The sequence below is a fragment of the Rhinichthys klamathensis genome, unplaced genomic scaffold, assembly GCF_029890125.1.
Source record: "Rhinichthys klamathensis goyatoka isolate OS25496 unplaced genomic scaffold, OSU_Roscu_1.1 h1tg000677l_1, whole genome shotgun sequence".
Taxonomy (NCBI): Eukaryota; Metazoa; Chordata; class Actinopteri; order Cypriniformes; family Leuciscidae; genus Rhinichthys; species Rhinichthys klamathensis.
In genome coordinates this window covers 55,614-82,500 of record NW_026607109.1, presented here as the reverse complement: position 1 = coordinate 82,500, position 26,887 = coordinate 55,614, and the positions used below count along the sequence as shown (strand labels likewise).

The following is a 26,887-nucleotide window of genomic DNA, read 5'->3' as shown; positions in this document are numbered from 1 at the left end:
TTTAACAGCTGACAGATATTCAACATAATTCATGTGTGAGAGTCTAACAGAAGGACGGACAAAACCAGTCAAATATCCACTGATTTAATAACTCTGAGTTCTTGTCGTGTTTTATTCCCATTTTCTAAACTATAGTGAATTAACTCGGATAATGTGAGAAATGTTGAAGGTGTCTGAATACATTTTGGTTTGACTGTACGTGTGGCGCTAATTTACCTCTTTAATACTGATACTACGTGTGCTAATAATTTATTTTCTATGTCTGTCTATCCCAGCATCCTCACCCCCTCCTGCACACCCGGAGAAGCATGTGATGAGTGAGAAACTGGAGACGGTGATCTTCCAACTCCGACAGGTGACCCGTGAACGAGACGACCTGCGCAAAAGACTGGCCCTCTCCTCACCCGGCACCACCTTTGACGACTGCAGGTACAGTGAGACATCTAATGCCGTGGGTCGGGCAACTGTAAAAGAGATCGAACAGGGTGATTGCTACTGACCTGGAGATTTCAGATCCAGTTTCAGTCTCTAGAACACAGTAACCCCGAAAGACAGTTCGTCTTTTCTCATCCGTATGCGAGCGTGAGATGGACAGAGTGCTTTATGTGTATAAATAAAGTATGTCTACTTTCATTACTATTTCATAAATAAGGCTTTTTGCTCCGTTTTTGTGTTTTTCTTCACCTGAATGCTGATAGACGTTGAAAAAACACACACTGAGGTTTTCTGTGCACGTGGTGTGTGTGATCTCACTGAAACAGCCCAATCAGACCTGTATGACAAATAATGCATGATTACTCAAATCATTTCACACAGTGTTGACGTCTGTGTGTCTGTAGACCGAGTGTGAAGCCGGGTCACGATTACGAGCGTCTGAAGCTTCAGTGCATGAAGGCCATGTCAGATCTACAGTCTCTCCAGAACCAGCACACCAAAACCCTGAAGAGATGTGAAGAGGCCGTGAGAGACGCCGATTACTACCAGTGAGATCTACACCCATATATTTGCCCCAAAGAGTTGATTTTCAAGGGCTTTTTTTTTTTACCTTTTATGAGTGCAATATAGTTCAAACCACATAAACTTGAGCTGCACGATTCTGGTTAAATTCAGAATCACAATTTTATTTTGTTTCAAACAGAGATTCTCCCACGATTCTGAACAGACGACTAATAAACTAAATAATTTATGACAAAATGTTAGTTGCTGCAGTCTATTTAAAATGTTTAATTGATCTGAATGAATTATAAAATATAAAAAAAAATGGGTTGAATGAATGATTCAATGACTCACTCATAAACACTTCACTTGTTTCATTACTGGATGAATCAGCGATTTTGAACGAATTTCTTGAATGAATGATTCCATGACTAATAATAAATATAAGTCACTTGTCTCCTCCTGGTGGCGTAACGATACAATCATTATTTAATAGACACAGGTGAGGCGTTGTCATTTAGGAATGATATCGCGTAGGTGTTTGTATCGAGATCGCCATCTTTTAATGATTAATCGTGCAGCTAATATATACTTTTAATTTAATTCATTTAATTTTTTTAATTTGACAAATAAACAGAACATGTCTAGTGGTCTACCGATATATCGGCCAATATTTGATATTTTTGTTCTAAACATATATAATTAGAATTTAATTAATTATTATTTTATTTTTTTATTTTTTTATTAACAGACAGGCATACAGACCATAGTGCATTAACAAACAATATAGTAATTCCATAATTCCAGAAGTGAAAATAACAGTGTGTGCGTGTGTATGTGCATAAGCAAAATAACCATTTATTATTTATTACCATCATGATTACCATCATCACCACCACTCCTCACTACCAACATACTACCAACATTGTATTAGTCAATTTTTATTCTTATTTCCATCTTTCCTCCTATGTAACAATTACCATTGTCAGCACTCTTCAAAAATAAAATATACTTTAATAAGATAATATAAGATAACCCTCCCTTTGATAAATTTATTATTTTTAATCTTAATCAATTACTTCATTTTAAAAATTCGATTTGAAAACTCAGCAGTGTGACAGCAGGATGTGCTCATTAGAGTGATGCGGAAGGCTTTGATTGGCTGCTGTGAGTCAAGGCAACATCTGGTGCTAAAGCAAACACACAGCACAGATTAGAGATTTTCATCTGAGATTACCCCAATAATTTAGTTTAATTCATTTTCCCTTTAATATTATCTTACATTTCTGATTTGGTGAATTGAATTGTGTTTTTGTGCATGTGCAAATGCAAGCCAAACATTTACAGGGCGGCCGGTTAGTGTATACATGTGATTTAGGATTTACTTTGAAACCATTTTCACTCAGGAATTGCTTGTAAATTTCAGAAATTATTACAAAGACGTGGCTTGTAACAAATTGAATTAAACGTGAAATTTTGAAGTAGAAAAACTGAAATAGTGAGAACGTACTCCCAATAATCTTTGTTTTATTTGCAACTTTGAAAAACCTTTTTATTTTATTTATAACAGTTTTTATACAAACACAACAAATCAAAGTGTCTTAAAATGTATACAATAAGCATGTTATACATAAAATAAACAAACAAAGGAAGAAATAAAGGACCCCCCACCCCAACCCGCACCTACAGTGAAAAATATACACCTTAAAGCCATACTTGATCAAACTTAAACAAAACATTAACAATGGAGTGAAGGGATAAAAGAGTGAAGTTATACATATTACATATGTGCCCAAACATATTTCATGAGAAATCATTATTTACAGTGTGTTGTGAACCCAAGACCTAGTGCAATGAAAGTCTTAAAGTCCATTGTCTTCATTTTATCTGGTGCGTTTAACTGCCAGATAAAATAAACATTAACATTCAATTTGTTGTTCTGTTCACCGATGCGTCGGTTGAAGTTAATGTCCAGGTGGATCAGTAACGCATGCGTCTCTCTCGGTCTCTCAGTACTCTTCACGGACGTGTGGTTGGTGAACAGACTCATCTGCGGGACGAGATGGAGGCGGTGAAGCAGAACTACTCGCAGCTCATACAGCAACACTCGCAGCTGCAGCAAACCTGTGACGAACTGCACCGGATACACGACAGCGACCAGAGAGAGGCTTCAGACATGCGCCTGCTGCAGCAACAGGTGCTAATCACACATGCACACACAACTCTCAGGATAGTCAATCATTTATATGCATCTATATGTAGCCCCGCCCCTTTTCAGCGCTGCGCTCGTTGTCTTTTGTCTTCCGGGCGGTATTTTCACAGCGATCTTGCCTATTTATGAATGAACGGCTCGTTTTACAATATTACATTACAATCCTCATGATAACTTTCGTTAACTTTACATTAAGTAAATCCACTTCAAAAGCGAATCACTCCTGGACCGCGACGCCATAGAGATATACAGAGCGACCGCAGAAACGGAAGTTCATAGACAATATTGTGAAGATGCTGCGCTCTTGTTTCTCTGCTGCATAAGCTCTATAGAACTAAACTGTAATATAGTAATAAATAGTGATATATTTAAATAAATACAAATTGCATACAGAGACTTACATGAACATGGCACCAATGTTATGCAATAGCTTGCCAATGGAGATTAGATTTAGGCCACGTCCACACGAAGCCGGTGCGTTCCCTATCCGATATTTTGTTTTCCTCGTTCTAAAAAAAATTCCGTAAACACGGCGTCGTCTCAAGAAATATCTGCGTACACACGAAACCACTGAAACCGACTGAAAACGGTGTAGTATATATGCCAGACCAGCATGGGGCGCTGTAATTCTGCCACAGAGATACACTATACACGGAGAAGAAGACTTTGAGCATGCGCATAACCTTGCGCGCTGAATACGAACCAAGAAGAAGAAGACGAAGATGTAATAATTTGCTGTAAAGAATTTGCTGTAATAAAGCTAGTAGGCTTAGTAGCTTCTGCAGCACGAACACAATCATGTAGTCCGCCATTATTGTTGTTGCTGTTACGTGTGATGCGTCACGCACGCAGCCGACACGTGATGTGATGACATCATCGTTTCACAAAATATACGGATTGGCTGTACACACGAAACCGCAAGGGTGTCGTTTTCAGATTTATCCACTTTGGGATTTTACTCGAATTTTTAAAATGAAGTAATTGATTAAGATTAAAAATAATAAATTTATCAAAGGGAGGGTTATCTTATATTATCTTATTAAAGTATATTTTATTTTTGAAGAGTGCTGACAATGGTAATTGTTTCAAAAATAGCGGTTTCACTCTCCCAAAACGCCGGATCCGTGTGGACGAAACGCCAATACGATAAAAAATGTATACGTATACAGCGAAACGCGTCTTCGTGTGGACGGGCCCTTAGTAATTCTGTTTTTTTTTAACAGACTGTATTTACAAACTGTATTTGTATAAATGTGCTTTTATTATTTTGTGAAGTATTTATTATTATATAAATAGTATTAATATATATATATATATATATATATATATATATATAAATGTGTGTATATATATATATAAATAAAAAATATAATAAAAAAATCAAATATATTATAAGTATTTTATATATATTTGCCTTTTGTGAAGCACTTTATGCTAAGAAGCTTTTAAAGTGCTATATAAATAAAGTAATTATTATTATTATGAACATTTGAGTCATATCTCTTAATTGATTTGTGTTTTACATTGATTTATTTAACTAATCAGCTAATTCACAAATGTGAATTGAACTTGCAAAGAGTTTTTGCTGCTTAAGTTCAAATTAGAGACGCTGTTAAATCATTTCTGTTGTGATGCTGCAAAGGTGCGAGACTATACAGAATAACACAATTAGTCTGACACATCATATTAAATTATCACCACATAACCTGCAAATTATCTTGTTAATATTTGTTATGTTTTCCGGCGCTGATGACTAACATGTTCTATAACTAGAATAAATATCACATTCAACTGATATATTAGATAATTGCCACTGTATTTAAATAGTTTCATTGGAATAATGTGATTCTGTGGCGCCACCAGCTGGTATAATGATGCATTTTGTCATCTCTGACTCCTCACCACAAAATAATCCTCTTATATATAGTAGCTAATCTTCAAGTCAATGATTTGGTTATGGGTTAAATTTCTCCTCGAGGTCACAGTCGTGCTGAGCTGAATGTGGTTTCTCTTTCTCTTGCTGTAGGTCATGAGGGAGAACGGCTCCTCAGACCTGCTGAATAAACTTTACGACACGGCCTTAAACAAGCTGGAGGGGACGAAGAAAGAGTACGACGCACTGAGGAAACGATACAACGAGAAAACGGCGAGTCACAACGCTGATCTGAGCCGCCTGGAGCAGATGGAGGAGGAGAACAGACGTCTGCAGAAACAGCTGGACGTTCTGTCGAAGCAGAGAGACTCTGCGCTTCACTTCCAGCAGCAGTACAGCGGATCCGTCAGGAGGTACACACTAGAGATGCTGCCTATAGAGTGCATCACAAATCAGTCACTTATGAGTTTTAAAAGGGACCTATTATGCTCTTCATAGTCTTGATGATGTTTTTGGGCTCTACTAGAATAGGTTTTCATGTTTAAATGTTCAATAAATTAATTTTTACCATATTTGACTGCTCCTCTTTTCCCAGTCTGTCAGTAACGCTCTGTTTAGTTCCTGTCTCTATGAAGCCCCTCCTTCTGAAAGCACACTGTGCTCTGATTGGTCGGCTGGAGCAGTGTGTTGTGATTGGTCGAGCGCTTCGAGTGTGTTTGGGAAATGTCCCGCCCCTTCCCATAACCGCCAGTTTCAACGCACTACTAACTAACTCAACCAGGCCCCGCCCCTTTATTCTGCGTATGAATTATTATAATGAGGAATATTGTGACGTGTTCGTGACTCAAGACTACAATGGAGGCGTTTCAGGAGTTCAGAAACACTGACACTGATATAGAGAAGAACTCCCGCTGGAGGGACTTTGAAACATGCTCAAACATCAACATTACACACTCAAGAAAGATTGTTCATGGAGAAATATTGATCTCTTTCAGGTTTGAGAGTCTCCAGCAGGAGCTGAATAAGATGTCCGCTCAGAACGAGGAGCTGCAGAGAGAAACTGACCGTCTTCAGATGGAGAACACGCGCTATAAGACCCTGCAGCTGAAGGCAGTGAAAGACGGCGAGAAGCTGAAGGAGGAGAGAGACTCCGTGTTAAACGAGTACAGGCTGATCATGAGCGAGAGAGATCAGGTCATCAAGGAGGTGGATAAGCTGCAGACCGGACTGGAGGCGGCCGAGGCCAAACTCAAGAACACGTCTGGCGAGAGGAGGGTTGCCAGCGACGAGATTGAGGCTCTTAGACAGGTCAAACACACACAACTACTAAAGACAACATTAAAAGTAAATATAAAATGTGTACACAAACTGTTTGACTTGCATAATCTGGTGTAATCGTGTATTGTGTGTGAGCGAGATGAGGCAATAATCAAACATGCTCTGTTTGAAGTCCGATTCATTTTAGTTAACCTGTTAATTCAGAATAGGGCTGCGCGATTAATCGCAATTAGCAGGGAAATTGCGCTTGACCGATTTGGATTATTGCGATTTTCTTTTTTTATACGCAGCTTGTGAGTGACGTACGGCTCTATAAACGCTGCTCCATCTGAAAGGACTGAGTTTTACCCCTTTTCCACCAACGCATTTTGAGAGCCGGTTCGGAGCCGGTGCCTGCGCGCGAACCAGTTCTTTATGTTTCGACAGCCAAAGAACCGGTTCTCGGCCAGGAAAACTGGTTCCAAAGCGGCACCAACTCTTTGCTGGACCAGAACCGTTCTTTTACCACGTCATGCTTACCTCGGGGGCTGGGGGCGGGTTTAGATAACATATTTTCTGACATAATAGGATCGCAAAGCCAGGAGAAACATTTGCAGAAACACGATGTAGTCCGCCATTGTAAATGTTATGCTTGAAGTTGGCGCAAGCGTTTCTAGTTTAAAATTTTTTTTTTTAATTGAAAACGTTATGTAAGCAAAGGAGAAAACAGTCACAATATAGAACAAATAAATGGAAAGAAAAAAAAGACACAAGACAGGAGTACATAACTAATCAGAAAAGATTACATATCAAAGGAAAAGATTAAAAGACTTACATATTTCAATTGTTTTTAAAGCCTTCTTGATTCACGAGTTAGAGATAATCCCAAAGTAATGTTGTACTTGCAAGCGTTTCTAGCTAAGATGTATGGCGACGTACACAGTGACGTAACGACGTCGTTCACTGGGCGCTCGAGTCAGTGGATAAACAAACAGGTTCTGAGAAGGTTCGCAAGTTGAACCAACTCCGAACCAACTTTGAACCAGCACCAGTTCCGAACCAGTTCGTTTTTGGTGGAAAAGGGGTATGAGAGTAGCTTTTAGAGCCCTGCATGGGCCTCAAATCTAGGCCCTAGCCCGGCCCTGGCCCGAGACGCTCAGGCCCTAGCCTGGCCCGTGTCCGACAGCTCATCAGAACGATCAGGCCCGAGTCCGACCCGAGCCCGTTTATAAAAAAAAAAAAAAAAAAAAATTACACAGCCTGCCCTAAAAACAGATATGTTTTGTTCTCAATGGCAAAGTAGTTACCGGTAAGTTTATTTTCATTTCTTTATAAAGTTAATTAAGACAAATGTTTTTTATGACGACCAAGCAGCCGGCAGCGAGTTAAACATGTTTGATCCATTTATAGCCTCTCAAATCAACACTTTACTTGGCTACAATAAAATCCATAGATATAAAACAACTTAAGCATATCACACAGACAGTTAACGTTAGTTTAACTTTAAACGTTTGTTTAAACGTTTATTGTCATTTTTGAAAAGCTGAGGCAAACTGCTCTGCTGCTCATTCGCAACAGCGCTCGCAAACTAAATGAGTTTACAATACAATACAGAGAATGCAATCTAAACAAATCAAATAAATTACATTAAAAACAAACATGCAGGTTATCTTACCTCAAAAATCAAGTCTTCACTACAGAACATGGCCATTCTTATTTCCAATAGTTTCCAACAGATTCATGAAAATAAAGTCCAATCAAACAAAAAACAACAAGTCAACCTCCTAACATGGCTAAGAACAGTCTCTTACAGAGCATCGTGAAGAAAAAGCACAGTGGAAGGTTTTAATCCAGTCGTACTTTTTCCAGCTGCGCTGAAGTCACGCTCGCTACTTCTGCTGCTGGCGGGACACTAAACACAGAACGAGCCGGTCGGCGAATCTTGGATCGCGCCGCCGGGAAACCTGTGTGCGTGAGCAGACTGTCATGTGGCAGTCATATGTCAGTGTGATAGGTTATAAAATGTCTTTCTATGTTTGCTTTTCAATCGTCGTCATCTCATATTTTATTTTAATTAATGTCTAAAATAGGCTATAAAAAAATAAGCCTAAAACAGGCCCGAGGCCCGACCCGCGTGCGAAGCCCGGCCCTAGGAGCGTAAATAAGTCGGGGCCCGTCGGGCTCGGGCTGAAATGCAGGCCTCTAGTAGCTTTTAACGTGCATTTGAAAAAGCTACATCTTTCCAAACATGAGAAGCATCTCTTGTCAAACAAAAGACAACATTTTAATTAATCAATCAAAGCATTTCAGTCCTCCGTTTAAGCGATAGTATGATGGCCACAGGGATTTTCTGGAATGACGCGTGTTGTCTTCTTCTGCGGCGGGGCATATTTGGAGTTTCTGCGCGAGAGCTAGGGCTGTTGGAACGAATTCCGAAATTCGAATATAATTAGAATATTAAAAAAATCAATACTATTCGAATGCTGAAGTTACTATTCGAATATTGTTTTTTTTAATGTATATTTTAATTTTTTTATATATATAAACAGGAAAGAGGCCGCACTATGCATAAATTGTTTTATTTGCACAAACGCGTTTCAAGAAGGCACGCGCCGAAACGCGTTTGTGCAAATAAAACAATTTATGCATAGTGCGGCCTCTTTCCTGTTTAACGTTATATATTCTAATCATCAGGCCAGCATTCTTAAAGTTTAAGTTTAATCATTGAGTGAAGCCTGCTCCTATTCCCATTCATTCATTTTTTTTTTAAATGGAATCTTGCCTTTCTCGCCACCTTGACTCACACACATGTGAAAATGAAATGCTTTTGTTTCGTCTGATGAACAATAACGTTTTTGAATCGTAACACAATTGTGCACGGTATACACGCTGTATCATCATAACAATACTGTCAAAAATGATACATGTTTAACAACGTAAAAAAGCGCCCGTGAAGCGCAAATATCTCGGTGAAAACTCAACGGATTCGGCGAGCACCAAACTCGCTGGAACCGTCTAGTCGAACTGAAAAGAACGATATAAGTTTCAGAATTTTTGGTGGTGTTTTCGCGGAGATATTAGCCGAAAACCATCGGTAGCGCTTCAACCATATTCAGCGTGAATAAAATGTTTATTGTAATGTTAGATGTCCCTCTAGTGGACAGAACGTGTAACAACAACCACATGCTATAGTGGCATTGGCGATCCATAAGCCTGAGTAATGTCGTAAATATTAATAATAGGATGAATTTGAGCATTTAATATTCGAATATTATTCGAATATTAAATAAAATAAGGAATGGAATTCGAATAGTATTATAGAGGAAGATTGACAGCCCTAGCGAGAGCGCCTTCTGGTTTTCAGATATAGCAGCATTTACTACTGAGCACAGAGCCGTACTTCACTGACAAGCTGCACATAAAATAATCGCAGCCTTTGCCAAATCGCATAGAGTTTCATTTCGATTAATTGTGCAGCCCTAATTCAGAAGATTAATTTCCATTAAAGAAATAAAATGAACCCTAAAGAACCTTGCCTTTTTGTCATGCAGAATTTATTATTGATGGTTTGACATTTGTTGTGTGTGCAGGAACTGAACTCCGCTCTGCTGGACCGGGACCGGGCGATCCGGGAAAAGACGGAGCTGCTGGAGAAGTACTGTCACGAGGTGCAGGACAAGGTGGAGACGCAGAAGGAGCTGAGCCAGGCCTGTAAGGACATCGAGATGGTGCGAGAGGAGCGCGACGTGGCCCGTAAAGAGCGAACGGAGGCCATTATCCAAAGAGACCAGCTCCTGAGAGAGTATTACCAGGCCAGACAGGTACATGTCCTGTGTTCAGACCACCTCTGGACTTATAGAGTTATATCATTTAATTGAGGTTCTCTCCAGGGTTTGAAATTAACTTTTTTCACTCACCGGCCAATTTGGCTACAGAATTAAGTTACCGGCCATTTAGAACTTCTACTACATTAATTTCTAATTCAAACTAAATCCTGTCATCCAACATCTCCTCCCTTCCTCTTTCATCCTTTTCACCAAAAATGTGTTTTAGGTGGACAGATCAATACAGTACAAAGTATATCAAAGAAATGTAGGATGTTGGGAAATAACAGTGTATTTTCTGTTAACCAAATGCTTTTTAATTTTCGCTATTGTTTCAATGCAAATGAACAAGCTGTTATTTGATGTGTAGTGACGGTCGTTTTCAAGTAAGCCAGATATGAGCAGATTATACTCAATACGCTCTATTTAATAGATTTATCTTACACGAACTTCCCCAGCAAAGTGAGTAAACATAATAAGTAACACGCAAAATTGGCTCGTGATTTGACAGCGTTACCCGCCACAGCTGATTTTTTACTCGCATTTGGTGTTAATTTCAAATCCTGTTTCTCTCTGCAGAAGCAGGACAGTGCAACGCTGGACATTGAGCGCGTCAGTAAGGAGCTGGAGGTTCTGAGGAAACAGTGCGAGGCCGTTTCGGAGGAGCTCCAGGAGGCTGTGCAGGAGGCAGAGGTGGCGAAATGCAGGAGAGATTGGGCCTTTCAGGAGAGAGACAAGATCGTAGCAGAGAGAGAGAGCATACGGTAAGCAGATGCAACCAAAAATCCTTTTATACTTTTAATTCTGTTATACAAGTGATTCAGTTCAAGTGTCACGTCATATATGGCGTGTGAAAAACATGCCCTTATAATAGTTAAAACCCATCCAATTACATATTTTCAAATCCAACAAGGAAATTATAAACAGATGTAACAGTGTGTAAACAGTATGGAGCTAAAATGGTGTCAAAAAAAAATATTTTAATATATTTGCAATATAAAGCAAAGCACTTAGCAAGGTCTATTGTGATTTGCCGGACTTGGCAACAAAGTCTTAAAATAGACGATACACACACACCGATTTGCAAATACAGTTTCAACAATCAATTTGTACATGTTTTTGTACAAGATTGTTTTTATAAATTGTCATTGCATTTGTGAATCTGTAAATTTGGTTGTGCATTTGCAAATCGTATTTTGTGAATGTGAATTATTTTACACATTTGTCTCATATTTTGAAAATTTTATATTTGAGACTATTTTAGCTCCATAAAACATTGGCTAAAGCAGAGAGGTCCTATAAAACAATATTCAAAATCGTGTTATTGCTGTTTGTCTGTGCATGTGTCAGGACGTTGTGCGATAACCTGCGACGCGAGAGGGACCGAGCTGTTAGCGATCTCGCCGATGCTCTGCGAAACCTCGACGACCTGCGGAAACAAAAGAACGACGCAGTGCGAGAACTGAAGGAGCTCAAGTGAGTCTCAGAAACACACACTACCACAGCGAATCTACAGTTTTTGTGTTCTTGAGCTTCTGCGTGTGAACGGCACGCTGTACTAAAATACTAAAGGTTTCCTGCCGCGCTACTGAATCTACAGCACCATCCCAAACAAATGACTCTTATTCTTTTGAATAGAATGAATCTTGAATCATTCTCAGACCCTCTGTTATCAGGTTGGAGTAAATGATGACGTAGATTAGGTGAACTTTATCCTAAAATGTGTTTCAGGGAATGCATGGAGGAGCAGCTGGAGAAGGAGGCACGCTTTCGCCAACTGATGGCCCACAATTCTCACGACTCTGCTATCGATACGGACTCGCTGGAGTGGGAAACAGAGACGGTGGAGTTTGAGAGGAGTGCGGTATGTAAACAAGCTCTCAAAGCTGTGACAAACCTCCAAAAATATTTGTTAATTGACATAAATCTGAAATATAAATATTTCAACACATCACCATCTGTCGTATAGGACGACATGGATTTGAGTGCTTTTGGTTTTGATATTGCCGAGGGGGTGAGCGACTCGTATCTACCCGGGGATTATGGGATATTCGTGAGCAAGGTGGACAAAGGAAGTATTGCGGAGGGCAGGTTAAGGTGGGTGAACTCGGTGTTCTTGGTCTTCTGTGAAACATTCGTGTTCGTTTCTAACCATCGTTTATTCATACCGCAGAGTGAATGACTGGTTGTTGAAGATAAATGATGTGGATCTTGCCAATAAGGACCGGAAGCAGGTCATAAAGGTGGTGTTCAGTGGAGGCGGGCTCATCAACATGGTGGTCCGCAGGAGGAAGTCTCTTGGAGGAAGGATGGTCACCTCTGTTCATCTTACACTGGCAGGGCATAAAGGTCATATCATGGGTCTTTGCCTTTCAGTTGGTCAAGCAGATAAACGGCCTTCATCAACACAGTGACTCTCTGTCTCCGTCTTGCAGATTGTGGTGTTGGGTTGGAGAGTGGCATGTTCGTATCGTCTGTTTCTCCAGGCAGTCCTGCAGCCAGGGATGGTTCGGTGTGTCCTGGCGATCGGGTTCTCAATGTGAGTCCACTAGTGCAGTGGTTCCCAACCTTTTTTTTGTCTGAGACCCCCTTTTTCCCAAGAAAATATTTTAGGGCCCCCCTTCACATTGAATGATATTATCGCTCTTGTAAGCTTGCAGCAAGGATGACAAAATATGTTTTTTTCAAACAAACGGTATGTTTATGCACAAATAATAGCCTATAATATTGAAAATACAAAAACAAAAACATCAGTAGGCCCTTTGTAATTTAAAAACGTAAGCCTAGGAGAAGCCTATACATTGGCCCTATTTGAAATGCAAAAACAAAAATATTCACACTGGTGTGTAGGTAAAAAAATAAAGAATATAGGCTATTATTAAATGACTGTTGTCTGGGGCCTCAATAATTGCATGTTATTTGTGAGGCTTTATCAATGTGAGGCTTTAGTTTTACGCTTTTGGCGCTATAGCGAGTGATAATAAACTTGAATTTATTAACAGAATAATGCGTCTTTCGGAAGAGCCGGAACTACTTCTCTCTGTGTACGTCTATGACGAGTCACGCAGGTACTGGGCTACTCCGCAGCGGCAGCGATCCGAACCAGTGTAAAATAGTCCCAATGTAAACACTTATTATAGGTGTACCATAGTGGTTCAGGATAAGACAAAAACACGGATTGGAAAATGGATTCATGATGAACTCGCTCATTATATACATTTTGTAAATTTTGAACAGAAACAAGTTAAGGACTTTTATTTAATGCTCATTGCTCAAACTTTTCAAAATATGAAGCGACCCCCCACAGAGCTGTGGGCCGCGACCCCCCTGTTGGGAACCGACGCACTAGTTCAATATCTGTTTGATCAGCACTAGTTTTGCTGAACAATTTATAATTATTGACTTATTGAGAATTTTTTCAGTGCTTATATGGATTTACATATTTTACTAACTGAAGTACGACCCCAATTGTGTATATCAGTGGAAAAAATGTGTCCCTGCAGTCAAGAGCAGTGAGTATTTTATTGTTTGATTAACATTAAAAACACAGACAGCAGCAGGAATATTAGGCTGCTGTCACTTTAAGAAATAATGCACGGATCCAATACACTGATACTGATACACATGCGTTGTCTTTCTTAACTGTTTACGTTCCCTTAAAGAAATGGTTCAGTTAAAAATGAAGATTCTGTCATCATTTACTCACCTTCCTCTTGTTTTAATGTATGAATTTCTTTCTTCTGCTGAACACAAAGGAAGATATTGTGAAGAATGTCGGTAACCAAACAGTTAATGGACCCCATTGACTTCCATAGTAGGAAGAACAATAATATTCCTTTAAGGCAAAACTATGTTTACTAGGATACTCACCTAGACGGGCACGTTGACATAATTTTGCGTGAAATTGTCCGTTCAAGCAAGACGACGTGAAAGAGAAATCAATTCATTATTCGCATGCTTTCCATTGGCAAAGCTTAAAAACACGTGCAAATGATAAACATTAGAGACAATGATCGGCCTGATCGGGACTGTGACAGTTCTGTCAACTCTTGGCCATCGGGCAGTCCTTGTTGTCAAGCCCTGCATAAAATCGGGAAGCTCTGATTGGTAGATAGAGCAGAGGTTAATTTGCATGTATACTGGCTCATTAGAGTAAACACAGGCATGTCATGCAGTATATTGAGCATATCTGTTGTGATTGTTTTAAGTTTGTTTAATTTTCTCTGGCAGATAAATGGAATTTCACTGGATAATAAATCAGGGAGTGAATGTGAGAATCTCCTGCGGAGCTGCAGAGATTCGCTTTCTCTTTCCCTCCTGAAGGTGAGATGTTATTAATCATTATTTATTTCCTTTTGTAAGTGAGAAATTCGATCGGCTTACTCTTTTCCTGAAGGTTTTAATAGGGGTGTAACAATATATCATGTCACAATAGATCGCAATACAAAAAGGCAACAATATGTATCGTGGATAGTGACAATATGTATTGTGGATAGTTCACCCAAAATGAAAATTACTGTGTGAGGAAAAAAATTCAAGTTTACAGAGTTTTAGTGTCAGAACTACATTAAACTACTATATATAATGTTGAATATAATGCAATGGGGGAATATTTGTGGGTCCTGATTATGCCAAATGTCTTATGTTACCAGTAAAGAGTGGCCTATATTATTTTAAATCATCTAGTCAGTGACAGAGTGAAATATTGTTATTCTGGTGTCTCTATTGTCCTGTGCTTTGGGTTTCAGCACCAAGTCCAAGCCTATTCATTTACACACACAATGTAATACCAAATTTAGCATTTTAATCAACAGTACATTTTTGTTAACCTTTTATCATGTCTTGGAGTATCGCAATAATATCGTATCGTGAGTTCAGTATCGTGATATGAGGGTGTTGGTACACCCCTAGTGTTTAATGTTTGACTTTTTTTTTTTTATCCCAGTTTTTCCCACAGAGTCTGTCGGGTCCGAGTATCGCTGAGAGCCAGCGTGACTGTGAAAGGAACTCAAACGGGAAGTCGGCAGATCACCTGCGGCCCTGCAGAAAGCAGCCCACCAGCAACCACTCCACCCATAAAGACACGTACAGCCCGACACGTGACGTCGAGAGCGAGCGCACTCAGCGGGGCTCTCTGTATCGCTCAGACCCGTATCATGAGATCTGCCTGCATCCCAACTCTAAACGACCCCTCACCTTTCACCCCGTTTCCCCCGGCGACTGCATCACCGTAGAGATGGCTCAGGAGAGGCGGAAACAAAGTGGCGGCACCTGGCCGAAAATGGTAGCGGTTGCAATGACGACTGCTGACAGCATCCCACCACTCTCTATTTTTAAGACCCCAAAGAAGCGGAAGTCGATATTTGACGCAGACATGTTTAAACGGCCGGAGACACCGTCCAAGCTGGACTACCTCAGTTTGTCCCAGAAACATTCCCCGCAGAGCTCGTGGGCCGAGGGGTCGCCACAGATGCCGCCCGACCCGCCCAAGCGCAGCGACTCCTTCAAGTTCAAACACAAACCGCAGGGAAGCTCCGCCTCTGATTCGACCATAACCACCGGCTCACCCCCGGCCACGCCCATTCAGACCACGCCCACAGACAAAACCACGCATGACTTTGATAATCGAGACCGCAATGGGAATGTTGTTCAGAGACAGGGGTCGGGGGAAGTGTCTGGACAGGGCGCAGATGACCCGGAGATGAGGAGAGGAAGACCGAACTCTGCACCCGCTCAACGCCGGAGCCTCACGCCCCTTAAGATGCCCTTTCCACAGGTGCGGTGCCTTATAAACACTGCTGGATCATATTTAATATGCACATTTCTAAGGCCTCTAAATGATCAAACCATTACTGACACTGACACAATCTACTTTGCAATCCTTCTGTCGTCTGATTAATAGTTTAGACTTTTTCATCATGATTGTACAAACGTTCACCTTCAGCTCGTGCTTTGTGTCTTTTTATTGTAAAAGTAAGAATAACTTTTATGTTATTAGTAATATTACAAGCACTTACTGGACTGAAGCAGCTGCAGAAGTTTACTTGATTATCCAAAGATTATGGAAAATCATGAGAATCAATTATGATCATCAGGCTTTTGAGGAAGGTTTATTAGTTCATCTCTCAATCATCGTTGTATTGCATTATAGGTTTTACAACTACAGAGCTTTTATCATAAAACTAGGCATTTAAATATCATCTTACTATATTATTGGAAGATATTGATATTTATTTGCATTTTACATTAGAATTTCATCTTACTTTTTGACCATATACATATCAGCATCTGCAGTAAATGTATTTATTTTTGAGCTTTTTTCCCCTTCTTATTCTCACTATATATCAGACTGTGAGCCATAAAAACCTGACATATCAAATATGATACTCAACAATAAATAGGCATGCAAACTTAAAAAAAAAAAAAAAAACCTTGTGTAAACTGTTCCAACTAATCCACACATGGTTTATCCCAAGATTCATCTTCACTTCCTCATCCTTTCTCTCTCCTGCAGAGCTTCTCTCATGAGGAGCATTCTCCTGAGCCTGTGGATCTGGTTCGGTTCTCTCCTTTCCGTTCAAATCGGCATAGTTCAGGCTTCTCACCTGCACAAGCACGTGAGTTTGACACCAAAAACGCCTTCACAACCATGTTCATTTAAAGCCATAGTTGAGTCTTAAATGGAAAGATTAGATGTTCACGCTGAGTGATGTCAAAAACATCTATTTGTGTGTTCTAGACACCACTCCCAGAACACTGTCTCCCTACCCTGCTGTCACCGCAGTCATGAGGAACCCAGTGTACAAGGCCTGGAGTCACTGTGTCAAAACCACTAACCCTCCTTCAGTTCCTGCACACACATACACTCAAGTCAGGTACGCACACACACACACATGCACACGCACACACACACACACTATCCTGACCCCTAAACACACCCACATACACATACACACACACTAACCCGACCCCTAAAAACACACGCACACACACACTAACCCGACCCCTAAACACACACACACGCACACACACACACACACACACGCACTAACCCGACCCCTAAACACACCCACACACACACACTAACCCGACCCCTAAACACACACACACACACACACACACACACACACACACACACACACACACACACACACTAACCCGACCCCTAAACACACACACACACACACTAACCCGACCCCTAAACACACACGCACACACACACACACACACACACGCACTAACCCGACCCCTAAACACACACGCACACGCACTAACCCGACCCCTAAACACACCCACACACACACACTAACCCGACCCCTAAACACACACACACACACACACGCACTAACCCGACCCCTAAACACACACACACACACACACACACACACTCACTAACCCGACCCCTAAACACACACGCACGCACACACACGCACTAACCCGACCCCTAAACACACACACACACATGCGCACACACACACACACTAACCCGACCCCTAAACACACACACACACACAGAAAACTTTCTGCATTTATACATAAAAAAACCCCCACATTTTATTATGTTTAATAATCAATTTTCCTTGTGAGGACCAGCAAAAAGTTCTTACAAAGTAGGGAATCTCAAGTTTTACTGTCCTTGTGGAGACATTTGGTCCTCACAAGTTTAGATAAACATGGCCACACACACACACACACACACACTGATGTATGTGGTCTGTTCTGATATGAGACGGTGAATCTCTCTCTCAGTCCGCAGCACCAGGGCCGATGGAGTGTGGATCTCAACCACAAGTGCTCTGGTGAACTCTTCGACAGCTCCCGCGGCTCGGGACAGCACAACACCAACTCCCTGCCCTCCAGCGCGAGACTGGGTCTGTAACCCGAACTTCCCTCTCATGTAACCTCAGTTTTTGTCATGTTCTGTGGTGAGAATAACACGTGGACTGCAGTTATTGCCACTTGTCAACAATAGAGAAGCTTTAAGGTCTCCTTGCATTTTTCAGCCGAAGGTAAAGCTTAACATTTGAAAGCAAAAAAATCAAGACGGCTATAAATGTTGTTTAATAAAGTAAAATGATCATAAGGATTATTATTATTATTAAACATTCTATTTTTATTTTACAGTACAATATAGTATCATTACTGTATTAATATATTTATTTATTGGCTTAATTTCTGTTACGTAATAAAATTATACGGTTTATTTTAGCAAACAACGACATTATTATTATTATTAAATCCTATATTTATTTTACAGTACAATAGTATTAATGTCATAATATATTTCTTAATGGTTTAATTTAATAAAATTAAAATAATAATATTTTATTTGACAAAACAATTTATTATTAATACAGGGTATCCGCGGGGTCTTGAAAAGTATTAAAAGGTGATAAATCAATTTTGGGAAAATTAAGACCCTTAAAAAGTATTAAAAAGTCTTATCACGGCTTTATAAAGTCTTAAATTTTGAAAGTATTTTTTCTAGGGATGCCCCGAATATTCGGCCACCGAAAATTTTCGTCCGAAAATAGCCCAAAAGTGCATTTTTGGTTTTCGGCCGAAAGACTTTTATGATGTGAAATGTTGTGATGACGCAAACAGAAACCGCGACCTGCACGTGCTTGTCTGAAGCAACATGTCTGCGGTGTGGACGTATTTCAGTATATCTGAACCCGCGAGGAGACGGAAGCCTTGTTTATACTTTCGCCTGCCTCCGCAGCGCGAGTCTCCACAGACAGCGCGCGTAACGTTACCTCTCCAAACGGTCGAGGCGACTTGACGCGCTCGCCGTTGTACTATTCTTTGAAACGACAGGGGACGACTCAAGTAACTGTCCTCTAACCATCAGGAATCGGTGTAAAGAAGAAAGATAAACACGTGACAATGTTTATTTTTTAGTAGCCTACCACCACCAATTCAAAAATAATCATGTAAACCTGAGATTATTACTTGTGACATTACAACAAAATATGTATAGGAATATGTACTAAATTAACGCTCTCTTAAATATTTTCTAATTTCACTAAACATATTTCATTAAGTTTCGTGTACATTTGTATTAAACATGGACCTTTGTTCATTAAAATGGCTTTTTATGCTAGTATATGCTCATTTTTAAAATGTAATCAACTAATTTAGACGTGCAAACTGGGTGCTGGTGTGATAAGTTCGTGCTCAGCTTTGTTTTTATGAGAGAACATTTCATTTTAAAAGCTTTCTGCAGGCCAGCAGATTATTATTTAATGTACACATGAGTGGGGTCAAGTTAAACATTTTAGTTTGAATTTTATTTTATACTGTGCATTGTGCTAAATAAATATTTGCATAATTTGTAATGGATTTATTCTTTGAAAATGTTAATTTGTGCAATTGCAATGCCTTGATTTTAGTAAAGTTTGTACACAGTCATAACCATAAATGCAATGGTACTTATAATTGGCATAATTTCTTTCGGTGTTTCGGTTTTCGGTTTTCCGGCCTTGGGTTCCTCTTTTACGGTTTTCGGTTTCGGCCAAGAATTTTCATTTCGGTGCATCCCTTATTTTTTCTGAATTAGCTGTCCAACAGTTTGAGTCCCAAAAACATCGTAAAAGTGTGTGAATTTAGTAATTTTTATAAAAAAAAAAAAAAACGAAGAACTGAGGCACATGTCAGCATGATTGTTGTTGAGGGTGGAGCAAAGTTTTGTTTTTTAATAAACTTTGCTTTGATTTACTATCCCATCCTATTTGATTTTTTTTTTATCAGAGTGGTATATAGTCTTTATCACAAACTAAAACTGTTAAGTTAAAAGTATCACTGATGTAAATGGTTACAGCTTGAAGTGGCGGTGAGGTATTAAAAAATATTGAGAAGGTCTTGAAAAAGTCTTAAAAAGGTATTAAAATTAACTTCAAGATTCCTGCATATACCCTGTAATAATAAATACTGTTTTTTAATTAGTACAAGAGTATTGCTCTACAAAATGATTTCTTTATTGGTTTAGTTTGTATAATTTAACAAAATATTTTTTTTTATAATAGTAATAGTACTTATTAGCATGCACCTGAAGGTTTGTCACCTTTTGCACCATTATAAGTTTGCACACATGTTGATGATTTATAATCATAATCAAACATCTGAGATTGACAATCACAGTCTAAAATATGCAATCTGTGATTGGTTATCTGAAGTCTGTAGTCAATAAGTGTTGCTCATGATGTAATTGTGGATAAACATGTAACTGATGCTGGTTCTGTTTGTGTTTGTCTGCAGGTTTGTCTCAGTACCGCGAGCAGCGCATTAAGATTCCCTCCACCCCTCGCTACGCTCGATCCGTTCATGGCTCTGATAGAGGTGCTGATCACTCATAAAAATCTCATTTATAACAGTACATGTAGTCAACACACTACCTCGATGATGAATGTACATATTACTGAACAAATCAAAACATGAATGACTTTGAGAAGTTTTTGTTTATGTTGTTGTTGTGTTTCAGGATCACTATCTCACTCTGACTGCAGCAGCCCGAGTCTCGTAACTCCGCCCCTTTCTCCTCTGGACGCCGCCTCCTTCACCAGCAGCCAATCACAGGGCTCCATCTCCGCCCACACCAGGCTGTCAGTCAGCCCTGTGCCAATAGACAGGAGAAGGGACAGGTAGAATTAGACATTTAAAAAATTAATGTTCCATCATAATTTACTCGCCCTCATTAAAATCTCTGAAAAAACTCACTATTTTTTTTTTCTCAATACAACGATTCATAGTAGGTACAAAAAGGACATAAAAGCATCATAACAATAGTCCATATGACTTGCACTGTATTACAAGTCTAGTGAAGTCATATGATCGATATATGTTAGAAACAGACTTAAAATTGAAGTTGTTATTCACTTCATACCCATTCATGCCTTTAAGCTCTTGTGTTTCACTGAAGTAACAGGTCTATAAAAACACGAGTGTGAGTAAATGTGGTGCTTTTGTCCTCATCTTACGACCTGTCACAGGCATTCAGTATTTGGGCCGTTCTCCTCCTCTTCAGCCTGTCTTCCTCTCATAGTCTGTTTATCTCCATTCTGCTTGACTCCTTTCTAGTCTGTCTGTTCTTCTGCCCCATTTCTCTCCTTTCTCTCCCTCCTGCTCCAGATGTGCGTTGCGTAACAGGTCTAACCTGAAGCTTTCTCGAGCTCAGAGAGCGTGCTTTGCGTCTTTACGGATCCTGAGGTTTGTCCACTACGCAGTGAGAACACAAAAACGAACAAACAAACTATGTTTAGGCTCAGTTTTTGCTGTTTAAGTGAATTTATCTGATGTGATTGTCATGCCATGTCTCTTTAAATGCATGCAATCTAAAACATCTGTGACATTTATCTGTGACAACTGATCAATAAAACTAATTATGGACTATTATTATATTATTATTATCGATTAATCACATCTGAAGGCTGTGCACATGCAAGTCAAGTTAATTTAGAGTTGTGAAAAGCAAATTTTTATGTACAAAACGCACCTGAAATTGCACAGATTGAGCTGCTGCTATGTTAAATGTAGGTTTAAAATGCTACATCTAGTGCATGTAATATATTTTATGACAGCAGTAACAGTAAATGGATTGTTGTAATTTTTTATTGAGTGATTTTAACCTTAAAACTGTGGCAAGCAGTTTTTTTTTGTGTAGAATGTAATGTTTTTATATTAACCATTTTTGCACATAATGTATAGCATACCCTATAGAGCTTAATATTAATAATATAAGTTTAATATTGCATTTACACTTACATTTGGCAGACGTTTTAATCGCTTTGAAATCATGTCTGTAGCTTTTTATACACTAAGCGACCAGTCAAAATTATTTTCTGTTTGGCAGAATGTCACAGATTATGATATTTTTTATAGATCATACAGCAACTGTTATTCTATACATATCTAAAAATGGCATGTGTGTGTACATGACACTGATTGTGGTGGTTTAAGAGCTGTTCGATGTTGGTTGATGAAGCCCATATTGTGTGTTTTCCTGTTTCAGGCCGTACATAGAAGAGCCACGATGTGTCACTATCCCCAAAGGGGTGGAGCCTCTGGGCATCTCCATCGTGGGCGGGGAGAATGGCGGGATTTTTGTTTCCAAGGTAACGGGGGGCAGCATTGCTCAACAGCACCACCTGGAGTTTGGAGATCAGCTGCTCGAGGTGGGTTCGAAAACGCATAGAAATAAAGAGCTTCCTTTTTAAATGGAAAACATGTGAATCTCTCCTTTTGTCTCTCTTCAGTTTAACGGCATTAATCTCAGAAACGCCACGGAGCAGCAGGCGAGACTCATCATTGGGCAGCAGTGTGACATCATCACCATACTGGCACAGTACAACCCACACATGTACCAACTGGGCAATCACTCTCGCTCTAGGTACACACACACACACACACACACACAATAGATGTGACTCTCTGGTGCTTCACAATCCTGACATGGCAAGTCAAATGTATTTGTATAGCGCTTTCCATTATATGGTTTCAAAGCAGCTTTACAGAAAAGCTTGGTACTAATATTAATGTCTTCATGCCTTATAGTTGAATTTAGCAGATTAGAGCTGGGCGATAATATAGTTTACATTTTGTGATGATACAAGCAATTTGATTTGATTTGCTATATACCGTATTGTTCTAAATATAAGACGATGTTTTTTTATTTTTAGATGTACATCTGAAAAAAAAACGGGCTTGTCTTCAGGGTACCCGCGGGTCTTAAAAGCCTTGAAAAAGTCTTGAATTTGATCATCTCAAATTAAGGCCTTAATTTGAGATGATCAAAATTCTTATATATTTCTTATAAAATTCTTAGGTCTTATATATTGTTTTGCCTTTGCTAGTATTAAGTTCATACCGTAACAAAATTAACTGGTATGCAGCGTTGAGTGCACCTCGCGCTCCACGTCATAGCAGAAAAGGCGATAGCGTGCGCACCGTTACTATGGTTACTAGGCAAGCGAGGTACAGAACAAGATAGCCTAGTTTAATCCGCTGTGGCCACAAATGACAGAATTTAAACCCCAAATAAGAGCTTATCTGTTAAAAGAATATATTTTCTACCCAGTCTTTTCAATAGTATCTGGCAACCATGAGCGCGTGCTCTCTCTACACTGCTGAAGAAGCGCGGATGATCTGAAAACACAGACAAGCTGGAGTTCAGCGATCTTTATTTAAGATTTTCTACTTAAATTAAAGTGTCATCCAGTCGGTCTGTGTTCTGTCACGAGCCGCTTGCGCTGTTTGTGCGACTAAATCTGCGATCTAAATGCAGGCTGGTATATCCACCAGTGTTCATACGAGCAAGAATGCAATGTTTCCCGAATATCCACACGATTTCAAACGTGACATTGATTTTATACAACAGTAAAAAAGAAAAGAAAAAAGGGTAACATTAAGTGATGTACTACATTGAAAACAGCATTGTCAGGCTTGCTCTGTTTTGCAACGAAATATGTGGCTTTGAACGAATCGTGAGATTCAATGAATGAATGACTCAAAGACTCACTCATAAAGATAGTGAGGTACTGCCACCTACTGGCGATTTTAATGTTTTTTTAACATTGCAAATTCAATGAACATTGTTTTATTTAAAGCATTATTTCTTTTTCTGTTTTTTTTTTAAGGTATTACAAAGGTAAAAAATGAAATGGAAAAATGTATTAAAGGGGGCAAATCTTGTCCCTTAATAGAAAAGGTGTGACTGCACCAGGGGGTACGGCACTCTAAAACATTGGAGAACCAAATTATGTAGAACTGCACAAGTGCTACTGCTAAAGAGTGCAATGTCAATCATTTCTCATAAGCTTAATTGAATTGGCCTAGAGAGAATAATTATTATGACATTTTCTGTCTAAAGACTACATATAAAATAACTACCAAAAGTGAAGTAACTGCAGTTTGACTAAAAGTTGACAAAAAATGCAAAGACTTTTCGTCAACTACAACTATAAAAAACAGGATGACTCAAATGTGATTAAGACCAATAAGCATTTTCGTAAATCAAAAATGGTTGCCAAAATGAACACTGGCCTACACACACGGGTTGTGCGTGCTACAATGCTGTTGCGTATGTATTAAATATGACTGATAATTTAAGAAAAATGTTTTATTTAATTCAAGTAGCCTCCTTGTATATAATTATTTTCTAGGGTTTAAAATGTATACAGATTTGACATTTTCCCCTCATACTTCTGTCGGAATGGGTACGAAGTTGGCACTGAATTTCATTTGAAATGGTATTAAAAAGGTCTTAAAAAGCCTTGAATTTAAGTTGGAGTATCCTGGGGGTACCCTGGTCTTCTATTTCCTCAAACTCAGTCCTGGAGGGCCACTGTCCTGCAGAGTTTAGCTCTAACCCTGATCAAACACACCTACCTGTGAGCTTCTAGTGATCCTGAAGACCTTGATTAGCTTGCTCAGGTGTGTTTGAGCTAAACTCTGCAGGACAGCGGCCCTCCAGGACCGAGTTTGAGGAGCCCTGGTCTAGACTTTTACATTTCAATAATATACCTGCAACAATTGGTGGCGCCAAATAAGCGTAAAATGAGTGTGCCAAGAAATGCAGTGTGTCAGAGTGTAAGTTTAGAAGATCGCAAGCGCAAAAAGCCGCCCCACTGTCATGTTTGCATGCCTCGCTGACTGGACCAAACTTCCCCAGTACGTGATTTTAAAACGTTAAGTTTCAAGATTTGACTTCTACTGTTGATGAAATTTTGGTAGGCTACATGGTTTTCACTATAGACCAATTTTCAGTTGGTAAACATGGTGACGTTTTTTGTGGGCGGAGCTTAGGTGGAGGCAGAACGATCCCTCTGGCCGCTTCCCTAACGCTAGTTTGCAACTTTTGTTAGCTTGTTTTTTTAACAATGACTGGAGAAAATCCGATTTTATCTTAATGTGTAAGGTCACTCAGTGAATTTAAATGAATTTAATTAATATTGTATATTGTATGTATTAATTTAAATGAATATTTAAATTAATACATTTTTCACTAACTGTGATTGTGTATATGTACATTTCTGAAATACATAGACAGTTTCCTCTGGTAACAGATCACTGTAAATTGTAATGTGGACTCTGTAAAGCTGCTTTGAAACGATTTGTATTGTGAAATGCGCTATACAAATAAATGTGAATTGAATTGAATTGATTAATTCTTATGCATGTCAACCAATGCTGCCAGCTCCCGGATGGAGTCGTCCATAAGCTCTCACTCCACACCCGGGACGCCCGAGACGCTCAGCGAACAGGACGAGGGCACCGTGACTCCGCCCTCCAAACAGGCCACGCCCACATCCAGCCCTCACAGCGCCGGCAGGTAATAAACGCATTATTTTTCCATCGCTGTTCAATTTTATTTATATAGCACATTTACAACAGCCACTAGGCGGACCAAAGTGCTTTACAGAACAACATGATTAAATGAAGATTAACATGCATAACAACAAATAAACCAAAAAATAAGAGCAACATAGCCAAGAGTAACCATAAAACAGGAGTAGCAAAACAGTTTCAGACTCAAATATAAATACATTTTCTGTCATTTTAGGTCGTTTTTATTACGCTGAAGTAAGTTTAAGTGTTTTTTTTTTTTTTTTTTAAATAAGTTTGGTCTTAGTTAGTTATTTGATGCTATAAAAACGGGGCTGTGACAGCTGTGATTGACAGCTTTTTTGGGGATTTTCGGTAGGAGATTGGAGCTTCAGCTTTAATTTCTTCATATCCATAACTGTCTATTTCACACTGACATGAGTTGCTCTGCAGTAAACTACTAACCGTTTCTGCGGGACCTTGATATCGCGACTCCACCCTCACTAATGCGCAGAATCAGGTCCCAAAAGTGAAGGGGCGTCATCCATCTTTTTCTACAGTCTATGGTGTGAACACGTCCACTGCTCTGATTGGTTTAACTGCGCCGTCTGCTCTGTGATTGGCCAGGGATTGGAGTGAGGGCAGGAAACATGCGGAGCCGAGGCAGGTGGTGCTGAGGAAGACTCAGGTGGATCCGGGGTTGAAGATCTGCGGAGGAAACCTGACAGGGGTTTTTGTTGAGGGCCTAGAAGAGGACGGTCCTGCTCGAGGAGTCGACGGCCTGCAGCCTGGAGACCTGATACTGGAGGTACGGAAGGGACATCACACACATTTGAGGTGGGCTTAGTGCTGTGCTGTATACCGGTTCATACCGAATACCGGTGTTTATTTTTGTTATGATATGATTTTTTGTATATACCGCAATACCGGTGTATGTCGCTTAAACAACGTTGTGAACGCAGGCGCGGCGCGACACTGTTTGAGAGGGTCTTTTCACTGTGTCACTGTGGTGATGCACACCTGTGTTACTGAGCGTGACGGTAAAGATGGAGAGGTTAAACTATAATCGATAACTGTCAAATTCTATACATTGGTTCACAATATCAACACTGCCCGCCTCAAATAGATTTCCCAAAAGGCTTTGACATCGTTGAATAAACATGAGCACTGCGCGTCTTAAAGTCAAAACGCTGCGCGGGTGTGTTTAAATGAAGGGAACTGTCTATCTTTAGAAAAGTTTCGATGTTATTTTCATTTAATCTTTGATAATTAGCCTGATAAAGCTGTGTTTATGAGCGCTGTGGTTGTGTACAGCCGTTACCGGGGAACCCGCCTCCTGCTGGCACCTCTCTGTAAACAGCCTTGCAAACCTGTATTAATAATAGTGTGGAATTGTTCCAGAATATTCACTCGTGACTGTAAAATAGTGCATTCTAAGTCAATCTACTGCAGTATTTCCTCTCTCAA

General features: G+C 39.7%; 1 protein-coding gene across 2 annotated transcripts in view; it reads left to right on the top strand.

The window, feature by feature from the left end:
• dlg5b.1 (discs, large homolog 5b (Drosophila), tandem duplicate 1) overlaps positions 1–26,887 on the top strand; it is a 37,325-nt gene that overhangs the window by 1,238 nt on the left and 9,200 nt on the right. Inside the window, exons 2-24 of one of the 2 annotated variants that reach the window (XM_056241802.1) lie at positions 276–429; positions 840–983; positions 2,950–3,133; positions 5,175–5,434; positions 6,017–6,329; positions 9,869–10,099; positions 10,682–10,866; positions 11,453–11,578; positions 11,834–11,966; positions 12,072–12,199; positions 12,276–12,451; positions 12,538–12,641; positions 14,333–14,425; positions 15,060–15,878; positions 16,617–16,719; positions 16,842–16,977; positions 17,852–17,973; positions 20,360–20,440; positions 20,583–20,742; positions 22,110–22,272; positions 22,354–22,487; positions 25,293–25,427; positions 26,048–26,228. In XM_056241802.1, coding sequence (XP_056097777.1) covers positions 276–429; positions 840–983; positions 2,950–3,133; positions 5,175–5,434; positions 6,017–6,329; positions 9,869–10,099; positions 10,682–10,866; positions 11,453–11,578; positions 11,834–11,966; positions 12,072–12,199; positions 12,276–12,451; positions 12,538–12,641; positions 14,333–14,425; positions 15,060–15,878; positions 16,617–16,719; positions 16,842–16,977; positions 17,852–17,973; positions 20,360–20,440; positions 20,583–20,742; positions 22,110–22,272; positions 22,354–22,487; positions 25,293–25,427; positions 26,048–26,228 — 4,265 coding nt within the window. Of the gene's footprint in view, positions 1–275; positions 430–839; positions 984–2,949; positions 3,134–5,174; positions 5,435–6,016; positions 6,330–9,868; positions 10,100–10,681; positions 10,867–11,452; positions 11,579–11,833; positions 11,967–12,071; positions 12,200–12,275; positions 12,452–12,537; positions 12,642–14,332; positions 14,426–15,047; positions 15,879–16,616; positions 16,720–16,841; positions 16,978–17,851; positions 17,974–20,359; positions 20,441–20,582; positions 20,743–22,109; positions 22,273–22,353; positions 22,488–25,292; positions 25,428–26,047; positions 26,229–26,887 lie in introns of both variants that reach the window. The other variant, XM_056241801.1, reaches the window with a different exon arrangement.